At 42.3% G+C, this 19,848-nt stretch overlaps 1 protein-coding gene across 2 annotated transcripts in view; it reads left to right on the forward strand.

Annotated features, from left to right (window-relative positions):
• Positions 1-19,848, forward strand: part of XPO6 (exportin 6) — a 50,144-nt gene that overhangs the window by 13,172 nt on the left and 17,124 nt on the right. The window contains exons 3-16 of one of the 2 annotated variants that reach the window (XM_083473632.1): positions 163-275; positions 1,126-1,323; positions 2,364-2,523; positions 2,847-2,924; positions 4,838-4,899; positions 5,012-5,042; positions 7,334-7,367; positions 7,531-7,657; positions 8,601-8,710; positions 12,084-12,192; positions 12,633-12,725; positions 15,109-15,178; positions 17,012-17,171; positions 19,235-19,327. In XM_083473632.1, coding sequence (XP_083329758.1) covers positions 163-275; positions 1,126-1,323; positions 2,364-2,523; positions 2,847-2,924; positions 4,838-4,899; positions 5,012-5,042; positions 7,334-7,367; positions 7,531-7,657; positions 8,601-8,710; positions 12,084-12,192; positions 12,633-12,725; positions 15,109-15,178; positions 17,012-17,171; positions 19,235-19,327 — 1,438 coding nt within the window. Of the gene's footprint in view, positions 1-162; positions 276-1,125; positions 1,324-2,363; positions 2,524-2,846; positions 2,925-4,445; positions 4,900-5,011; positions 5,043-7,333; positions 7,368-7,530; positions 7,658-8,600; positions 8,711-12,083; positions 12,193-12,632; positions 12,726-15,108; positions 15,179-17,011; positions 17,172-19,234; positions 19,328-19,848 lie in introns of both variants that reach the window. The other variant, XM_083473631.1, reaches the window with a different exon arrangement.

The following is a 19,848-nucleotide window of genomic DNA, read 5'->3' on the forward strand; positions in this document are numbered from 1 at the left end:
TTTTGTACCCCAGGTTGCCCCAAAGTCCAATTGCATAATAACCTGTGAGCCCTTCCCTGCCTCCTGTGTAAGGTGCAGTTTATTTGGAACAGGCTATAGAATTGCCAAATGACTTGAAATTCTATTAATTTTAACACAGTTTTTTTGGGGGGGTTTAACCAGAGGAGCTCCTGAACAACTTTGCCCAGCAGATTGGCGCCTGGAGATTCTGCCTCTATTTCCTGTCGAGCACAAGAAACGACTATGTAATGATGTACAGTTTGACAGTGTTTGAGGTAAGGTACTAGGCAAGAGTAAACTTGCTCAAAGCATGCCTCTTACGAGTTCTGTTTCACTCACTTAACTCTGTTGTGATAATTCGAGCTGGTCCAGGGGTATGGATAGCCTTGGGTCCCCAGATGGTATTGGACTATAACTCCCATGAGCCCCAGCCATCGTGGTTGCGGATGATAGGTACTATAGTCCAGTAACATCTGGGGACCTAAGGTTGGGAAAGGCTGCCTTAGATTATTCTTCCGTTATACCATCAGATTGTGTTTAATGACAACTTTTTGCACTATGAGTATTTCCTATTCCATACATAGCAGCAGAGATGATGAGTTTGAATTGATTTTTGTAACCCTGATTTAAAGATAGCAAATGTTGGTCACCTGTTATTCTTACAGATGGGTTTTCTTTCTGGCAGACAGATTTCCATTATCCTGTTTATTTATTGCATTTTATGAGATAATTCACAAGAATTTCAGTCTAGCCTTAGTATTAATGATCACCATTAAATATATCCCTTGTTTTTTGTTAGCTGTCTTGAAAGGTTTAATATTTTCTGCTCTGGCCATGAACAGGGACATGCTTTGGGTGCTAATTAGTAGGGTTACAATTTCCCGTCTTTACTAGTTGGGAATGCATCGTTCAATTGTAAGCAAATATTTTACTGTCTAATTCCATTACTAAGTAAATATTCTGAAGCAGATTTCCAGATAGTCAGCATTTTCCTAGATTTGGTATTATGCCCTCTAGGTTTAATACCTTGACTGTCAGCTCTTAACAGTAGCCATAAGCAAGATATTTCAAAGATCCCAAGTTTAGTACAAAATGACACCTCACTTTCTTTTGTTCTTCCCACAGAACCTGATTAACAAGATGTGGCTTGGGGTTCCATCACAAGATAAAATGGAGATTCGCAGCTGCCTGCCCAAGCTTCTTTTGACTCACCACAAAACTCTGCCTTACTTCATTAGGAACAAACTTTGCAAAGTCATTGTGGATATTGGCCGGCAAGACTGGCCAATGTTCTACCATGACTTCTTTACAAACATCTTACAGGTAAGGCAGTCCTTAGAAAATCCTTGACTGAAGTCGGCTTTCTTGAGCATGTCCAAATGAAAAATTTGAGAGAGGGAATGATGGCCTAATATGTTAGTACATTTTCAGTTTTCTTGCTGAAGGGAAACCAAAGGATAAAATTGTGATGTGTTTCCTAAAAATCCTTTCATTTTGTTAAAGCCTAGCTTGTCTTACATAAATATATCATCTTCAGTAACACAGCTGTCTAAAATCTGCTAACTTTTAGTTCTAGTATAAGCTGGTTAAGAGAGCATTCTATGAACCCAAGTGCCATAGCTAAAATTTTCATTTAGCTATGCTCTTATTTGAATAATCTCACCATCTCTACTTCAGTGTGCTATCTGTAATATGCATATAATAAACTAGCCTACCTTTCAAAGTTACTGTTAGAATTATGTGATATATACTGCCCTCAGAAAACAGCATTTTATAAATTAGAATTGCCATATCACAGGGAGCTAGCATTTTCAAGTAAATGATTAAAAATCTGTACTATTGCTTAGACTGGCTTCACAGATTGCTTATTCTGGTGTGGCAGTCCATCTCCATGCCAGGAAAAGCAGGTATTGTGTTATGTGTGAACAGTCTTGTCAGTGTCTGTCAACTTTGTGTAGCCATTACACATAATGGATGTCCCCCAAGCAAAAAAACTCTCATTATTGGTGCCACTTACATGTTACAACAGAGTGCATCTCTGGAGGACCAATTCCTGTATTATGCTGGTACCATATTTTTTTTTTTGCTTTCTTTTCTCTCTCATTCAATATTCCAGGTAATTTTTGCCCTTCTGTTTACTACAACGAATATATAGCTCTGCCTTTTCCACTTTGTCTTTCCACTGATGTGTTTGGGACTAGAAGATTGCATGTAGAAGCTTTCCTGTTCAAAAACACTGTAGAGATAAGATGTCTGCATTCTAAGACTAAATTTATTGTCCCCCTCTTTAGAACTCTGTAGTTCATCTACCAAATACAAAGAAGCTGTTGTCTGCTAATACTTAAACCTGACTTTCCCAACAGTTGATCCAATCCCCCGCAACAACTCCACTTGGGCTGATCATGCTGAAGACAACATCGGAAGAGTTGGCATGTCCACGGGAAGACCTCAGCATAGCAAGGAAGGAAGAGTTGCGCAAACTGCTCCTGGAGCAGGTTCAGACTGTCCTTGGGCTTCTCACAGGTTAGTGGAAAAGACAAACATGTGGTGGTGGAGGGGGGCAGCATCCTTGTATTAAAGCAGTACAAAATATGAGACCCTGATGAGACAAAGGCCATAACTTCCTCTGACATAAGAATACAGCAGAACTATTAATTCTCGTGACGCCTAAGCAAACGATATGGAGCTCTCTGCTGCAAGGCATGTACTGAGTTCCTCCGTCAGGCTTGGAACAATGCTTTCCCTGGGTGCAGGAGCAGCCTTAGTTTACATGAAACTGTTACTTAATGTGGTATAATGGGAACTCTCATGCAATTGCTGGGGATTTTGCTCTTCTTTTCTGATAGGTATTTTGGAAAGCATCTGGGATAAGTACAGTGTCACTGCTGCCACTCCACCACCATCTCCAACTTCGGGAGAAAGTGGTAAGGTTTGAACTAATCATTAGTGATTTTTAAACTGTGGATTAAGACCTAGCTACATGGGAAGAACTATGAGGTGTTGTCCATTAAAGAAAAGAAATTCATTTCTCAAGCTGTAGGGGAGCTGCTGCAGTACAACACCTTTTTATACTGAGGACCATATTGAGAAGTGTCCGTGGTGTGCAATCATCGCCCTAGTTCCTGGCTGGAAAGGAACCGTATTGTAAATTCCTTTCTTACGATCCAGGGCTTCTGACACTTACCCAACAACGTGGCAAGGAGCCACGCTGCAGTGGCACTCTGGCTGCTTGGGCAATGTTGTAATGAACCCTTCTGATGTCATTCATTCATCTCATTCTTGGCAGATGTGCCACTCATAATGCTTATGAGTGTGTGCCAGAATATGGCAATTTATACTTGCTTACTTCAAAAAAATGAGAAGAGTAGTAGAACTTAGTTAATGTGACTAAAAAAAACTAATCTTGCTGAATAAATTCTGTCCAGACTAATGCATGATTTAAATGGGGAGAAGCTCAGTAGGCTTCCCTGCGTACTTAGTTAAACCTCAGCATAACTTTCAAACAGAAAAGGGGAATGGATGCTCAGAATATATGCACCTGGAAAAAGGTTCTTCATCAAGGGACTTCAGTGTGCAGCTGTGGACTGCCAAATGTCATGAAGATGGAAAAACATTGGGAAGTTTGGGAACCTCAGTCTGATCCTCGGCACATACATGCTTGTGAGCAGCTTGCTGTAAGCTACAGCTGAGACTTCAGTCTGTGAAATAGTGGGTGGAAAGTCAGAAATGATAAAACATAGCGTCTAAAAATGTGAGTGAGGAGTTGAGATGTCCCTGATTCAAATTTTGCCTCAACTAGAACCTTGACTAGCTGGATGTTACGCAACACCACCCCCACCCCCCACACATATTCTGAAATTTAGGAATGCTAATACTGATCTAGTTTAGTGTTGTTAGGATCACCAAGAGAAAATATGTGAACTGCTTTGAACAGTCAAGTGTGCTGTATGAATGTTAAGAGACTGGCTTGCTGTGATCAGTGAAGCTCATTGTGTGATCTTGGACCAGCTACTATCCCTTTGTTTCACCTGCCCCACAGGGATGCAGCTGAAGGCAAAAACAAGTCTGTTAGAATAAAGGACAGGGTTGTCCTATAAGAATTTCAAGTGACAGAAGTATGAATGATAATGCTGATGTTTCCATTTATCATTTCTCTACACTAGCTTGTTGTTGAAGAATACCTTTCCAATGTTATACATGTGTGATTGGTGTGTGGGTGTGGGCGTGTCAAACATATATATTTGTAAAATGTCACCATGAGCTCCATGGAGGAAGGATGGGATAAAAATATAGTAGGTGGTGGTAGATCCTGACCACAGTTTACCAGATCTGTATTTCCTGGTTTGTGTGCCAAAATGGCCAAAAGCTCTGCAACCAAAAAGAGCTTGGTTCTGATCCATGTGAATTCTGACAAGTAGACTTGGTTTCGATCTTCCCTTCCCCAGGTGACCTTTTACGTAGCTTGTTGCAGAGTCCCAGCACAGCCAAACTATTGAACCAGCCAATCCCCGTCCTTGACACAGAGAGCGAGTACATTTGTTCCCTGGCATCGGAGTGTCTAGCCCACCTCTTCAGCTGGATCCCTCTATCTACGAGCATCACCCCTTCCCTCCTCACCACCATATTCCATTTTGCCCGCTTTGGCTGCGACACCCGAGCCAGGAAGATGTCCTCCCTCAATGGCAGCAGCCAGAACTCTGTCTTGAATCAAGAGCGTGGCCAGCTTGGGGTGCTTGCCATGTCTTGCATCAATGAACTGATGTCAAAGAACTGTGTGCCTGTGGAGTTTGAGGAGTACTTGCTGCGGATGTTCCAGCAGACGTTTTACCTCTTGCAGAAGATCACCAAGGAGAACAATGCCCATACGGTGAAGAGTCGGCTGGAGGAGCTGGACGAGAGGTAAGGGAGAGCCAGCCCAGACAAATCGATATTGTTGATCTTTTCTGTTTACTGCAAGACGGTCTTTACTGACTTCTTGTCATGCATGGTGTGTCTAATCACCTTTTTTCAGAGTCCCGTGACGAAGAAGGAAGGGTGGGCAGGTAGGTGTGACCAGGTACGTTGGCTGTGGGAGGCTGACGTTGCAAAGCGACTGTGGTGTTTGTATTCCTTCTTCCTCCCCATCCCCCTTCCGTTCATTACAGTTTGGCTGCAGGTCTGAGGTTGTACAAGATCTGAATTTGCCTTCATTCGGTTGTTGCTGAAAGCAGCCAAAGAGACATAGTGAGGTAAAAGGGTCTTCCTTTTCTATCTGGCCTCTTCTGTCAAATTCCAAACAGATGGGGAGGCTAATTGTAGGCATGAAATCACGCAGAACCATTAGAGGTTTTAAAGTAACTTAGGAGAGCTGCAGTGGCTTGTGCTATTGAACCAGCTATGCAAAAGAAGTCAGTTTATTTTTCTGTTCCTTTAAATATGTATAGATTTACTTGTACTCTTTAAACAAGAGACTAGTAACCTTGGGTCACATCCACATTATACATTTAATACACATTCAATGCAAATTTAAAGCACTTGACTCCCCCCAAAGAATTCTGGGAACTAGTTTTCTCCTTGGAGAGCTGCACTTCCCAGTACCCAGAATCCTTTGGGTAAAGCCATGTGTTTTAGATGAGTGCTGAATGTGTATTAAATGTATGCTGTGGGATCTGCCCTTAGGGAAGTCAAGTTAGTTTGTTTTTAAAACAGAAATGTACTGAGAAAACTTTGGGCTGCTTTTGTCAATGACTTTTGACAATAAAGCAAAAATAGCTTGGCTTTCTAGAGGAGCTGCTGAAGTGGATACTGGCAGAGATGGTTATAGGATTCAGCACTCCTTGTGCTTCAAATTGCTGCCAGAGAGGGATTCAAGGGATCTGTGGGTGCAGCTGACAATATCATTTGTTTCTACAAATGAATGTTCCTGGAAGGCTAATGTCAAAAACAAGAAGTAGTGGTGTTATAAGTCAGCACTAGTCTGACTTTTCTTAGACTTTGTGCACCTGGAAGGCATTCAGCCTAGTCATACCTTATCCAATTCCCAGTTTTTTCTACACCCACTCACCTCAATCTTTTACCTAATATCTTCCTTCTTTCCTAGTAGACACTTCTGCTTCAAAGGAGAGGGCATATTATGTAAAACATCTGCTAGGTGCTGCATGTCACTAGTAACCATGCTGTGCTGTTCTTTTTTTTTAATGAGGATTAACTGAACTGAGTATTAAATTTGTGAGCAGCAAATCAAATGTGAGCAGGCCTCTCAAAATTCCTCCATATTTGGGAGGAAAGTCTTCTTATTGTGATTTTCTGGCCTACTTTTTCCTCATTCACTACATAAAAGTCTACCTGCCCATTTCTTCTTACCACTACCACCACCCAGCACTCTATATTTCAGGAGCAGGTTAGACTTTGCCCAATCCTGGTATAGAGAGCTGCTTTCTGAGTTAAAATGACGATTCTAAGTTTGAATTCTCTTGGTGGCCTGAAGGAATCCATTTCCCTCACATCTGATACTTGGAGGGTCACAGTACTGGTCTACATTTTGGGGCAGATCTAAGGATCACCAGGATAATTGACACAAAGCAAGTTGAGCGTGTGAAAGAAATGTTCGGCAAATAACAATTATTATAATTTTGTCTCTCTTTCAGAGGCACTTAAGGTATAAAACAGAAGACGTTAAGACAACCAGTAAAGTTGTCCAGGGTCTCAGTGTGTGCTGTGTACAAAGGAACTCTCAAGTTCTGTGGCTGGGGGGGGGGGGGGACTTGAGTGTGTATCTCTGTTTTGCAATGTTCTTTTAATAAGCTTCCGCTCCCCCAAGAACTGGAGGGTTTTGCAGCTGTGTGATTGTTCTGCCTTCAGGTGGGGACCTGACTTGAACAGGGCTGGGGCACCAGCAGCCCTCCAAATATTGTTGGGCTCCAACTCCCATCGACCCCAGCTACCAGGGCCAATGGGAGTGGGAATCCCTGGACTATAAAGTTCTTGGGGAAGAGAACAGCTTTGTTCTTCGCTGCCAAAGCCTTGGGTTCTTTCGTAAATCAATACCTTAATAGTAGAAGATATTAGTTGTGCTATAGATGGATCCACTGGGATCATTTGGTTTTCAGAAGCACCACCCCTTTCCCCCATCCATCGTTCCCTATCAAGGCCAGCTCTGAAAGTCCTTCTGGTTTCAAAATTGGCACGCCATGTGGCATAGCAGGCTGTGGCTTGAGATGCACAACTATGTTTCAGCTAACATAGGTGACAGTGAAATACATAATGGGATTTCTTAGCAGAAGGTTTGAGTTGGTATTTTGACAAAAGCCAAAGTTGCCGTTGACAAGAGAATCTCTTTCTTGCTATGTTTCAGGTAATAATGGAATGAAGGGTTTCCCGCCGTGTAGGTAATTTCTGTAGGGATTTAATTCAATTGTTTTTAAAATGGCTGCAAAATGTGTTATTTAATGAAAGAGGTAATGAAGTAAATTTAAATGTTTCAGTGCTGTTGTTGCTTCTGTCAGTATTCAGGTTGACTTGATCAGGTTTTCTCTTGTCTTTCCCTTGTAGTTACATAGAGAAGTTTACTGACTTTCTGCGCCTCTTTGTGAGTGTCCACTTGAGGAGGATCGAGTCCTACTCCCAGTTTCCCGTGGTTGAATTCCTTGCATTGCTGTTCAAGTACACGTTTCATCAGGTACAACACTGGCATGTCTCTTCTCCTTAATCCAGCTTTGTTTAGAGTTGGTTATCCTATAAGGTTTCACGTGAAAACACTCTGTCGGGTTTTTACTGCATTCGAATTAAAATGTTACTCTTGCATTGCAAATAGCAGCAATCCTGGTCTCCTGAAAGCCCTGGGTGCATATTTCAGTGATTTCCTGGCACGCCTGGAAATATTATATTGGGTACCACACAACACAGAGGTCTTGACTGAGATCAAATCTCAGTAGCTGTTTTGGTTTCCAGGAAAACAAAAATATGGAGCCAATGAGACAGTATTTAGTTTTGATTTTAAAATGTACCTTTTATTTGGACCAGCTTTTCTTTCAAATGCAGGATACAAGCATTTGAATCTCTCAGGCTTGTTCAAAGATAAGGAGTGCAGAATGAGATGCTTCTGTGCCAAGATATGGTGTTTGCGTATCTTCTTTTGTCTCTGCATTGTTGTTGTTTTCCAGCTCCAGGGTACAGTAAGAGAATTTAAAACAGAACCTAAATAAAAAAAAGAACATTTGCATTACTCCCTCTTCAGACCCCAAGGGGTTCTCAGAGCAACTGGTCGTGAAAATAAGAATGAAAAGACCTAACAAAATTGGGACCTAAAAACTTATCAGGGTAGTTTAACAATCAATTCCTCTTCCAGGGAACTCTGGGAATTGTAGCTCTGGCAGGGGAATAGAAGTCTCCAAACAATTCCCAGCACCCGTAACTAGTTCACAGAATTCTTTGGGGAAGCCATGACTGTTTAAAGTGGTATGATTCTGCTTTTAATGTATGGTGTGAATGTGGTCTAAGGTGACATTAGGAGGAAGGCAAGGAAGAGAAGCTCCGTTGTCTATCAAGTGGCTATTACAATTCTCTCTCCATATCCAGTTTGTGCTACTGTTAAAAATTGTCTGTTGACTTCCGTGTTTCAGCCTACCCATGAAGGTTACTTCTCCTGCTTAGACATCTGGACTCTCTTCTTGGATTACTTAACCAGTAAGATAAAGAGTCGTCTGGCAGATAAAGAAGCAGTTCTCAACAGGTAAGCAAGATTAGCAGCGCAGTGGAAGATCCCCTGCTCATTTGTATCACAGCTTTTCCTGCTGCTTCCTTCCTTCACTGGGCATCATTTTGAAGGCTACAAAGGGTGTGGGTTTGTTTTTTAAAAGGCTTGTCCTTTTTCTAGCAACTTGGGATATAATCCTCTGGCTGCTCTTGCTCTGCGCGGAGGCATTCAGAATTGCAGCGGAAAAGGCCAGCTTTATTTTTCCTTGCTGTTGTTCTCACAGAGTCCATTTGGGTGCTCTGCACTGGGCACAGTGGAGAGAAGCTTGCCTTCAGATATGTTTCTAAGCTAGAAATGAAACCCTGATCTACCAAACTTGCAGCAGAATGATGTGCCAGAATGGACTGTACCATGTCGGGGGGGGGGGGTTAATTTGAACACTCTCCCACATATATAAGTTGTTATTGTTTTAAAGCACCATAAAGTTAAAAATCAAACGCATTCAAGGAATATTAGTTCTATCTCAAACTAGCTTTCTAGTTTTAGACCTTTCCCCCCACATAGGATTATTCAGAAAAGTAACACCCCTCCTCCCGTCCCATGCTATACGAAAAGGGGTACAGTGGTGCCTCGCAAGACAAAATTAATCCGTTCCGTGAGTCTCTTCGTCTTGCGGTTTTTTCGTCTTGCGAAGCACGGCTATTAGCGGCTATTAGCGGCTTTAAGGAAAAGGAAACAAACTCGCAAGAACTCGCAAGACGTTTCGTCTTGCGAAGCAAGCCCATAGGTAAATTCGTCTTGCGGAACGACTCAAAAAACAGAAAACTCTTTCGTCTTGCGCGTTTTTCGTCTTGCGAGGGGCATTCGTCTTGCGAGGTACCACTGTAATTTAATTTTCTGCTTTGTACAGCTGCGTATGCAGACCTAATATAGTGGGAAATGAAACGCTCCTTAACAGTTTCAGCCCAAGTCTCACTGGCTTGGATTAAGGAGATTGGCAGCCAGAAAGGATTAGTTGCTCACAGAGGGAGTTCCAAACCTTCATTTGCTACTTGTAAGAATGCAAGAAGAGGGAAGTTGAATCATTATTTCTGGACGTGTTTCTTTTTAATGCAACTCTTACAGCTGTCATAGGGACAGGAAGTTGTAGAGCTGTCATAGGGACAGGAAGTGTTTACCTATAAGCGTAAGAGTGCTTACACCACAGGAACAGCGTTTGAGGCTTCCTGTCCGTTGTAGTTTAAGCCTCTTCCAAGCAGAGCCTCATGTACAAATCACCTAGTCTGGGTGCTCCTACCAGCCTCCCAGTTCATTTGACATCCTGGCCTGACCCTATTCCTTGCTCAGACTCTCCACAAGCTTAAGATAGAGAGCTTATTCAATGTAGTTGTTTGTCCCTTGAGATGGTCTGCAGGAAGGGATTTGGGAGCACACCGTGGGTTTGCATGCTCAGTCCCCTCAGTGGAGGAGGAAACAAATGACCCAAAAGGGGAATGTGGGTTCGAATACGGGATCTTGGGGTTTAAATCTCCCCAGACTGCATGTTCAAATAACCACAGGATCTCTCCTTCAGTAGTTCATTTCTAACCACGCTGAGAAGAGCACGAGAGCGTGTAAGATAAGCTGTCAGCAGACTCCCTCAAAGCAGGTGGGGGGAGGAGAGAAATACATTTTTAGCTTGCTCACTTGTCTTTTGCATATGCTGGAGGGAGCTTTTTCTCAATGCATTTTTCTTACGAAAGAATAGTGGGACAGCAAGTACTTCCTGCAACTTGCTAGGTCACTGCTGGGGCTGATGTCACTCAGTGGTGTGTTGCTTTTTTTCTTTTTGTTTTGCAATTGGGGAGCTTCGTGAGAAAATAGGCTGAGTTCTGCATTTGTTCAGGCAGTAAACACCACATTTCTAAGAAGAGCAGTCTTAAAAATGAAGCCATACCTGGAAATGTTGTAACGGTATTTGCGGTTTTGTAGGAAAGGGCATCAGTTCCTTGTGCATGATTGGGGTTCTGGGCATTTAAAAATACAGAATGTATATCTGTATTTGGGTCCTGCACTAGGAAAAGCAGACTTCTGCAACCTGTATAAGTTAAGCAAGTCAAACCAATTTTCATAGTATTTATTTGCATAACATATTCTGGCCATGGGGAAGAGCAGAGAGCATTGTTAGGAAACTAATAATCCAATTCAATTTCTGCCTCTTGAGATTTCGTTGACGCACTTTCCAAGCATATCTTTGAAGCCACCAAGGACTAAAGTTTTGCTTGTTTTTAACAAGAAAAGCTAAACATCTCAAGGTGATAAATATCTGATGTTAGTATGATGCATCACTATTGTAGATAAATCTCAAGTTACAGGGAACACTATTATTTTGAAATTCAAACCAGCAGCATTGCACACTCGCAACTGGAGTTTGACCTTAAAACATAGATTCTCTCCCCCCCGGAATATACAAGCAAACTTTCACTCCATATTACTCCTTTCTTAAAGAGGGGTGGGGGGGTGTGCACATGCTTTCTCTTACCCTCTTAAAAGTGCCCAGGCCTGTGACTGTGCAGGTTGAACTAGCCTTGTGGAAAACAGGCGTGGAAGTGTAGCCTGGATTTGAAATGGAAATTAGAATGACAAATAATGTATATGGAGGTAGCACAGTGAATCTTAGACTTCAAGATGGTATCAGAAGCATGAAGAGTGTGTGCAGTAGAATAAAGACAGAGAAAATGAACAGATGATATATTAGGGCAGCTTGCCCACCCTAGTACAGCCCAGGTGCTGATGGACTAAACTCCCATCATCTCTGACTATTGGCCATCGTGGCTGGTCTGGAAACATCTGGAGCACAGCTGGTTAGGGGAGGCAGCACCAGGGTATGTACACACTTAGCAATCAGATTTGATTATGCATAACGGAATTCCTTTCTGAGTAGCTCAATTGTCCTCTTATTTAAATGAAACGTTGCTTTCTGCCCAAGGCCTTAGTGAGAACTTCCTCTCTCGTACTTCGTTTAGCAATGACTTCTCTTGAATAAGGATGTGGTGTCAGACCAAATGATGCTAAAACTCATTTTCCATATATTCCATATATTGTCAACTCTACTAGAATGAACAGAATTCAGCTAGGTCTGGCTCAAAGTGGACTCATTGGTATTAGTGGTTATGACTTAGTTCCATTAATTTTAGTAGCTCTACTCTGAGTAAAACTTAGCTGAACGTCACCCCATAATTACTATTATTTTGCAACCCTTTTTTAAAAAACAAAGAAACCATTTTTTCAGATGTCTCATGTCAGATGCGTGCCATGCCTTTTTCTCTTTAAGTTTAAGTAACATTAGTATAACTTCCCATGGACTACCATTGCCTTCCATAATAATGGTTGCAAATTTGATTGGGGTTTTCCTTTTGCTCTTTCCCAGGTACGAAGATGCCCTGGTTCTTCTGCTGACAGAAGTATTAAATCGGATACAGTTCAGGTACAACCAGGCCCAGTTGGAAGAGCTGGATGACGAGACGCTGGATGACGATGTAAGAAGCAGAAGACTGTAGACTTGAGAATTGTAATAACTGTGAAAGTAGAAAGTAGAAAACATTATGCTTCCATTGCACATTATGGAATCTGAAGGCATGTGCAGAATAGCATAGCTGAAATCTTTAAGGCTAACAGGACTTCGCACCACCTCCAGTGTCTTGTGCCTTATGATTGCAAGCCTGGGAAGTGTGGTGTGGGGGTTATGAACCTTTTTTGCAGATGTGCCATGTTTTTTAAATTTTTACCTGCATATTTGTTTTTAAGTTGTCAGAGTGTTCCAAAATGGCATTTCTTCGCCCATAGCATGAACTGGAATTGCCCACTCCAACCACTTCAGCATTCTGTCACCTCATTTTTCTACTTGTGGAAAATCCATTCCAACAGCCCTGGTGCAAAGGCAAATAAAACAGCTGATCATGGTATTTCTTTCTCACAGCAACAGACAGAGTGGCAGCGGTACCTACGCCAGAGCTTGGAAGTAGTGGCCAAAGTAATGGAGCTCCTGCCAACGCATGCCTTTTCGACCCTGGTAAGTGGGAGTGTGAGCTTTACCCTCACTATCCTTCAGAGTTTCAGATCCATGCCATTGTTACTTCAAAGACCTGCTTTTTGATGTGAGGTGTAGCAGGAATTCCAGGTGGTTAGAAGAAGTGCCTGCTGTTTGCAGTCTTTACTCCATTGAGTTCACCGAATGCCTGACCCAAGGTTCTGTTGTCCTGATATAAACATGCCAGATAAGTAGATGGTGGTGGGAAAAGGTGTTTGAGTTTGAGGATTGTGGACCTTCTGACCTAGAATGGAGGCTCAAATAAGAATAGTAATATTAACTTAAAAATAAATAAATACCCAGTACACATGACTCACTTGCAAAGTTTCTTTCATACATGAAAGGCATTAGCTTAACTTCAAGCAATGCTTCAGTCATTCACCTTTTCAAGGAATCTTAAAATCAATTGGCAAGCGTAAAGTGAAAGTATTTGGTGGCAATTGTGTTCCTGTGTGCCACTTTTGTATAGAGCAGGGGTGGCTTAACCTTTTTCTGCCTAGGGTCCACTTTGAGGGTTGGCCACTCCTTTAACAGCGACATGCTGGCATGCGCATGTCACAAGATCATACACGGTCACATGGGCACACCTCCACCTTGGGTTCCAGTTCGAGATTGAATATCTGTTTTCTCACCTCCTTGGCAGAAATCACATCATGTACATCCTCTCTGCGACTATTGCCACAAGGAGCATGCCAAGTTAGTAGTAGTATGAGATGGCTCTGCTAAACTTTTGCCCACTAGGAGGTAGGCTTTGAGTTCATAGACCTAGCTGGAACAACTATGCGGTTTAAATCCTGCCACATGACATTGACTCCTGGGATGGCAGCCAAGGCATCTGATCATTTCCCTATGTCTCCCATCTTGCTTCCCTGTTGCAAAGCTGTGACATACCTGCCGGCTAGTAACACAGCATGCCATCTCCTTGTCCGGTGGTGCTAGATTAGCACTTAAAATTCCTTGGTGTGAGATTGACACTTCTGGCAGGGATTCCCTGCTCATCTCTTGGTGCTTTCCAGTTTGGGGACACTCAGTGCTGCAGTTTGCCAACAGATGGTGCATTTTTAGACCTACATTGCAAATCTAGCAGCATGGTGTGTGTTTAAAGGCTTGCAGTCGGGGGGCGGCTGTGAGGCTTTTCACATTTTAGGAGCTTGTGTTGCTTCTTCTGTTTTTCAGCACTTCATCCTCTGACCCTTGACCTGTACACTAGCAGAACAGTAGCTATAAATGATCAATGTGACAAATCACACGTAGTGCTACATGCATTGTTGGGGGAAGTTTGCAAGAGACTGGAGACAGGTTAAACCCCTCCCTTCCTGGCCAGTATTAGCATGTGACATTGTATGCCTTGTTTGCCATTATATCTGGGTTAAAAAAAATACTAAGCCTGGGGGAGGCAGATTTCAGTGGAACTGGATTCTACCACTATCCTGCTACCCCACCCCCCGGCAACATTGCAATATTTAGCCTGAGGGTGTGGGAGTCACATTAGTACCTATAGGAACACTTTCTAAGAGTAATTGCAGAGCAGTGTGGGGCAGTTTATGGCAGGAATGTGACTGGAAAAGGAAGGGTTTAACCTCCCTTTCTCGTGTACAGTTTTTCCTGCAAAAAATGGAAGGTGTAGGGAGTGATGTCTTAATACTGTCTTTAAAAACACAGGCATTGTTGCTAATGATATATTTAGTGCCACGTAGTTTTGACCATAGGATACTGTGCTATAAATCTGATCCAGCTCTTCCTTCACCATAAATTGACTAGGGAACCTTAAAAGCAAGCTGCACTCTCAGCATAAGTCCTCCCATTATGATTTTGGTGATTACAGGCAGGCTATCATTATGGAATTGTTCATGGTTATTCTCCCCCCCCCCCCCGTTGCTAAGGCTGACACTGTTTATGTTAATCTGCTTTATTTTGTGTATTCTTGTGTGTCACTGTTGCATATGGGAACAGTGACTTACCTTGCCTATCTTCATAGACATCCCCAGTAACGTATGTGAAGCCCTTGGGGCACTTGAATGCCGGGTAAAGGCAATGGAGGATGTTACTGTTGACTACTGGGACCCATGCAGTTCTGCAAACATATATTTAAGAGTATTCTGCAGACCATTAGTAAGCAAGTCCTGTTTTGGAAAAGCTTCTTTCCCAGGGCAACCATTTTCCTGCAGTGTTCCATTGACATCATTTTTCATTGTAAGGCTATGATACTGAACCAATCCTGAACTCCCAAACTTTTATTTTCCTTGTCCATGAAGGTTTAGGTGACAGATGAATTGTGCTTATGTCCAGATTCTAAACAGCAGGGAACCATACATGGTTACTATATTTGAGGACCTTGTAGTTATGCTTGTTTTCTTCTTCGCAGTTTCCAGTTCTCCAGGAAAATCTAGATGTATATCTGGGACTCCAACAATTCATAGTCAATTCAGGAACAGGTAAGGCAAACTACCAGTGTTTGAAATCTCATGTCTGTGTGCTGTTTGTGTTTCTGTAATATTGGGCTGATCACTGAGCCAGCATTCTTTAACTTGGGAAAACTGCTTTAAGTATGCACGTTCATACTGACATAAACAGCAATTTTTACTGGCAAAAACATCCCAGTAGCTAAAATTTGCTTACTCTGTATGGTGTCTAACTATATTAATCTGCATTATATAGAGGTTAATACATTCTACCTGTTGTATATACCTTTTTGGCTTACAGAAATATGACTTTTATATGCACTTTTTTTAAAAAAAACGTGTTTTAACATGTGCATTATATAACTTGTCTCAAGTTTGGTTTTTCGGCGGGGGGGGGGGGTTATTTTATTTCATGCCCTTTAATAAAATTCCATATAATAATACAGTTTGTATGGATAAACACCTTGTATGACACCTAAGTAGTTTTATTTCTGAAGTGTCTTAATCGAAGTAAACTTTCAAATACAGGTATAACTAATAAGGCAGTAAAACTGAAGCAGCATATAACAGTTAACAGACTGTAAAACATTTTTTTTTAAAAAAAGATTACAAAGGCTTACAAAAATAATAAAAAGGACCTTTGCCTGGAACCAAAATATCAAAAATTATTCCAGGTAAGCCTCTTTAGGGTGAGGCTGTTCCATAGTTGGGGTGCCACCACTGGGAAAGCCCTCTGCCTGCCAACCAACCACCTCTCCTTAGATGGGGAGGGCATTCGGTGGAAGGCCTTCTGCTGAACATGTTAAGGTACAGAAAGGTATATTTGGAGATGGGCTGCTTTTTGGACCCCTAGATGTTCAAGGTCAAACTGACAGTTTGAATTTGGGCCGGCAACAGACCAAGAACCTCTGCAACTAATGCAGGAGAGGCCTGAGAGAAGATCAGGACACCCAGACAAGTTAGGAATCTGGCTGCCACATTCTTCACAGACTGAAAGGTGTAGAGCGTTTTACAGTAGGCTAGGCATGTTCAAGGTCAAAATGGCTGGTAACCACCAACAACAGGCATGCCAACTCCTAGGGGCTGGGGCAGTTTCAACTCCTTCCCCACCAAAGTATATCCGCTGCTGAAGAGCACACCCACAAGAAAACACACTGGGATTTAGTACTTCCAGTTAAATAGCAGGAGTCAAAGCAATATTAATTTTGTCGCCAGAGGTGCCATCTTCTTAAGAGGATTGAGGGTGCCGGTGTGTTTTCTTGTGGGTGTGCTCTTCAGCAGCGGATATTAGAAACACGCAGCTTCTCTATGTTGCAGTTGTCTAGAGCCCACCCCCTTGAACCAATCAGGATTTTCTATCTACGATTAAACTACTTTGACTTTTGCTGTTTGGGTCCCTGTTGTTGCTTGTGTGGTAGAGCGGGGCCACCCTGTTCTGAAAAATATTTTAGCCTTTTGGGAGGAAAAGAGCTGCAAATAATTAGTAAAGATTAAAACCCCAATGTCCTCTTTAACAATGCCCCTTTCTAAGCTGCCTAATTTAGCAATCTTGCTTGCATCCGGTGCTTGAACTGTGACCTGCAAGACAGCTAATGCAGAGCAAATGCATGTAATGTAATTACGGTAAATGTTTCATTTCCTGGCAAGCTATCTGCATAATTAGATTTCTCCTATGAGTGCCTTGTGTGTTACAAGGTTAAGGCTTCGGACAATCTTTGTATTTGAATTCTATGAAGAGTTTGTGCAGGAGACAGCCATTTCTTTAAATCACCTTAATGGGCAGTAATTTGTCTCTATTAGCAGAAGCACTTGTATTCCGGTTTCGCCTTGCATTTTTATTCCCACTGGCTCATGCTGTCCTTTCAGGTCACAGGCTGAACATCACTGCAGAGAACGACTGTCGGCGCTTACACTGCTCCTTGCGCGACCTCAGCTCCTTGCTCCAAGCGGTTGGTCGGTTAGCTGAGTACTTCACGGGGGACATGTTTGCCGCGAGGTTCAGCGATGCTCATACTGTAGTGGAGAGGTAGGCAGCGTGACCCTCTTATAGAGTTGGATTCTGGGACAGGCCAGCTAATAGCTGCTGGCATTTCAGCTCCAGCCGCTGTCTCTTTATGATATGCCTCCTGTAGGGCTTTACGTGCAGTCCTAAGAGAATCCTGCTGTTCTTTATGCTGCCAAATGCCAAGGTGACTCCTGCGCAGTTTACACACACTGCTTAGAAATGCTGATGACTAAGCAGCATATAAATGCAGTTAAATAGATAAAAGAAATAAATAAAACATAGAAATCAATAGCACAGCATTGTTAAAATGCTGAAGAATTTTTAAAACAGACCATAATTCAAATACACTATAAAGCAATCCCATTATAGCACCAAAATATAAACACCAGTGATTACAATATGCAGCCGTGAATATGGGTGTTCTGCTTCCAATGGAGAAGATAGAAAGATGCTTTATACCAAATCAGGCCACTGGTCTGTCTTGCTCAGTATTGCCTTCACTGACTGGCAGTGACAGTGGAAGTGGTAGGGCAGGCATGCAAGCCTCTTACCTGTGGGCCAAAGCAGGCAAGGATCCTAATTAGACCCAGGAAGCCCTATTTCCTCATCTGTCCCACACTGATGTGATACGACCTCAGGCAAAGCCAGCTGCAAAGGACTAATGAGCCTGAAAGTGCACCTCTGGTTGTTTATCTGCAAGTGGAATTTGTATTTGGCACCTTTGTAAATTTGCTGTGAAATGCAATCCAAGGTAAATCTGTACCTGCAGCAAGCGATATTTACATTCAGCGCAAAACGCAGGTATGCTGGGTTTGGTCCTGCCCACCTGCCAAAGTCACCGACGGCAGATGGGGATGCCATGATCTTGCCCACCTGTCAGATCCAGTCCCCCACCCCTGAAGTAGAACATACTACTTATAAGGTTTGGCAGGCTGGATGAGGGTTCAGAACTTTCCAAATCAGATGTCTCCAGACTCCTTATTTGTTCTGAAGGACTGTATCCAAAAAGGACGTCCTACTTTTCCTTTGAATAGCTCAGAGTAGCTAACAGCAAGAAGTTAGAAACAAATAAACATTTGTAAAAAACAAAAACAAAATAAACATTTCTTTTGGGAATTAAAGGAACAGAACTACCTAAACTGCATAGAAACTTATTCATGTACAGTGGTACCTCGCAAGACGAATGCCTCGCAAGACGAAAAACACGCAAGACAAAAGAGTTTTCCGTTTTTTGAGTCGTTCCGCAAGACGAATTTCCCTATGGGCTTGCTTTGCAAGACGAAACGTCTTGCGAGTTCTTGCGAGTTTGTTTCCTTTTTCTTAAAGCCCCTAAGCCGCTAAGCCGTTAATAGCCGCTAAGCCGCTAATAGCCGCGCTTCGCAAGACGAAAAAAACCGCAAGACAAAGAGACTCGTGGAACGGATTAATTTCGTCTTGCGAGGCACCACTGTATGCTACTACAGCGGCAAGAATGTTACTCGCCCAAAAATGGAAAAAAGCAGAAGTCCCAGCAAAGGAAGAATGGGTACAAAACCTTATGGAATATGCAGAAATGGCAAAACTTACCAGAAAAATAAGAAATCAAGATAACAAACTTTTTATAAAAGAATGGAATTGGTTTATTTAATATTTACAGATAAATTGTAAACAGATAAGAACATTGGCAGGATTATTGTAATAACCTGCAATTTCATAAGAGTATATATTTAAAGTAGATGAATAAATGAGCAGATTAAGTTAATTTGGATATGCAGAAGATATTTTTTAAAAAATAAGGAACTGCAGAAAGAGGGGAAGGAAGTCAAGTTTTGAAATGTTAAAATGATTGTAAAATTAGTGAAATATGTAAACCTGAAAATCATTTTTTTTAAAAAATGCTAAAAGCAATTGAACACAACATCAGGCCCCAGAATGTCTTCAACCAGCATTACTTACAAATGGGCAAAACTGGACACACGTTCCCTTCCTTTCCCTTCTGTGCATAGATTCTGTGCCTCCAACCTAAAGCAGGGTTTATGTTCAAGATAGCAGAGGATCCTGTATATTATTTTCCTCATTTCCTTGCCTCTTATCTCCTCCCACAGACTGGTCAAGGTAACTCTATATGGGTCCCAGATTAAACTCTACAATATTGAAACTGCTGTGCCATCTGTCCTGAAACCTGACCTTATTGATGTGTGAGTATGATATAATAATAAAAAATGCAGGGTTAGAAAGTGTTTTAGAAATGCTCACTTGAAGTCTAGTTCCTTACTGAAGCCAAAAGACATGTTTTGTTCCTATGCAAGGGAACTCTCTAGAGTTCTTCACCCTGCAGTCGTTGATAGTGATGGGGGTTGCGAAAGATCTTTCCTGCACAGGAAATCAGAGGGGCCCAGCAGAGTCTGAATGACCACAGCCCAGCCCCACCAAACGTCCCTTCCCAGCTGGCGATCCTCCTTATCCAAGGCTGAACAATGCGCCCAAAGTGTTGCTTCTCCATGTCCTGTGGGAGGGAGTTGCACGCTCAGAGTGCCACTGTGGTCTGTGCAGCTTCTGTAGCAGCTTGTCAACAGTCCTTTTAATAGATTATGGCATTGCTAGGAATGTCAGATGTTTTCACTCCTTGACTCCATAGGCCCAGCTCATGTGTCTCATATCCTTTCCTCTGTGTTGCTCACTCCCTCATGATGCAGCTGCCCTGGCCAAATGATGTCAT

The sequence above is a fragment of the Podarcis liolepis genome (genome assembly GCF_965112155.1).
Source record: "Podarcis liolepis genome assembly, chromosome: 14".
Classification (NCBI taxonomy): Eukaryota; Metazoa; Chordata; class Lepidosauria; order Squamata; family Lacertidae; genus Podarcis; species Podarcis liolepis.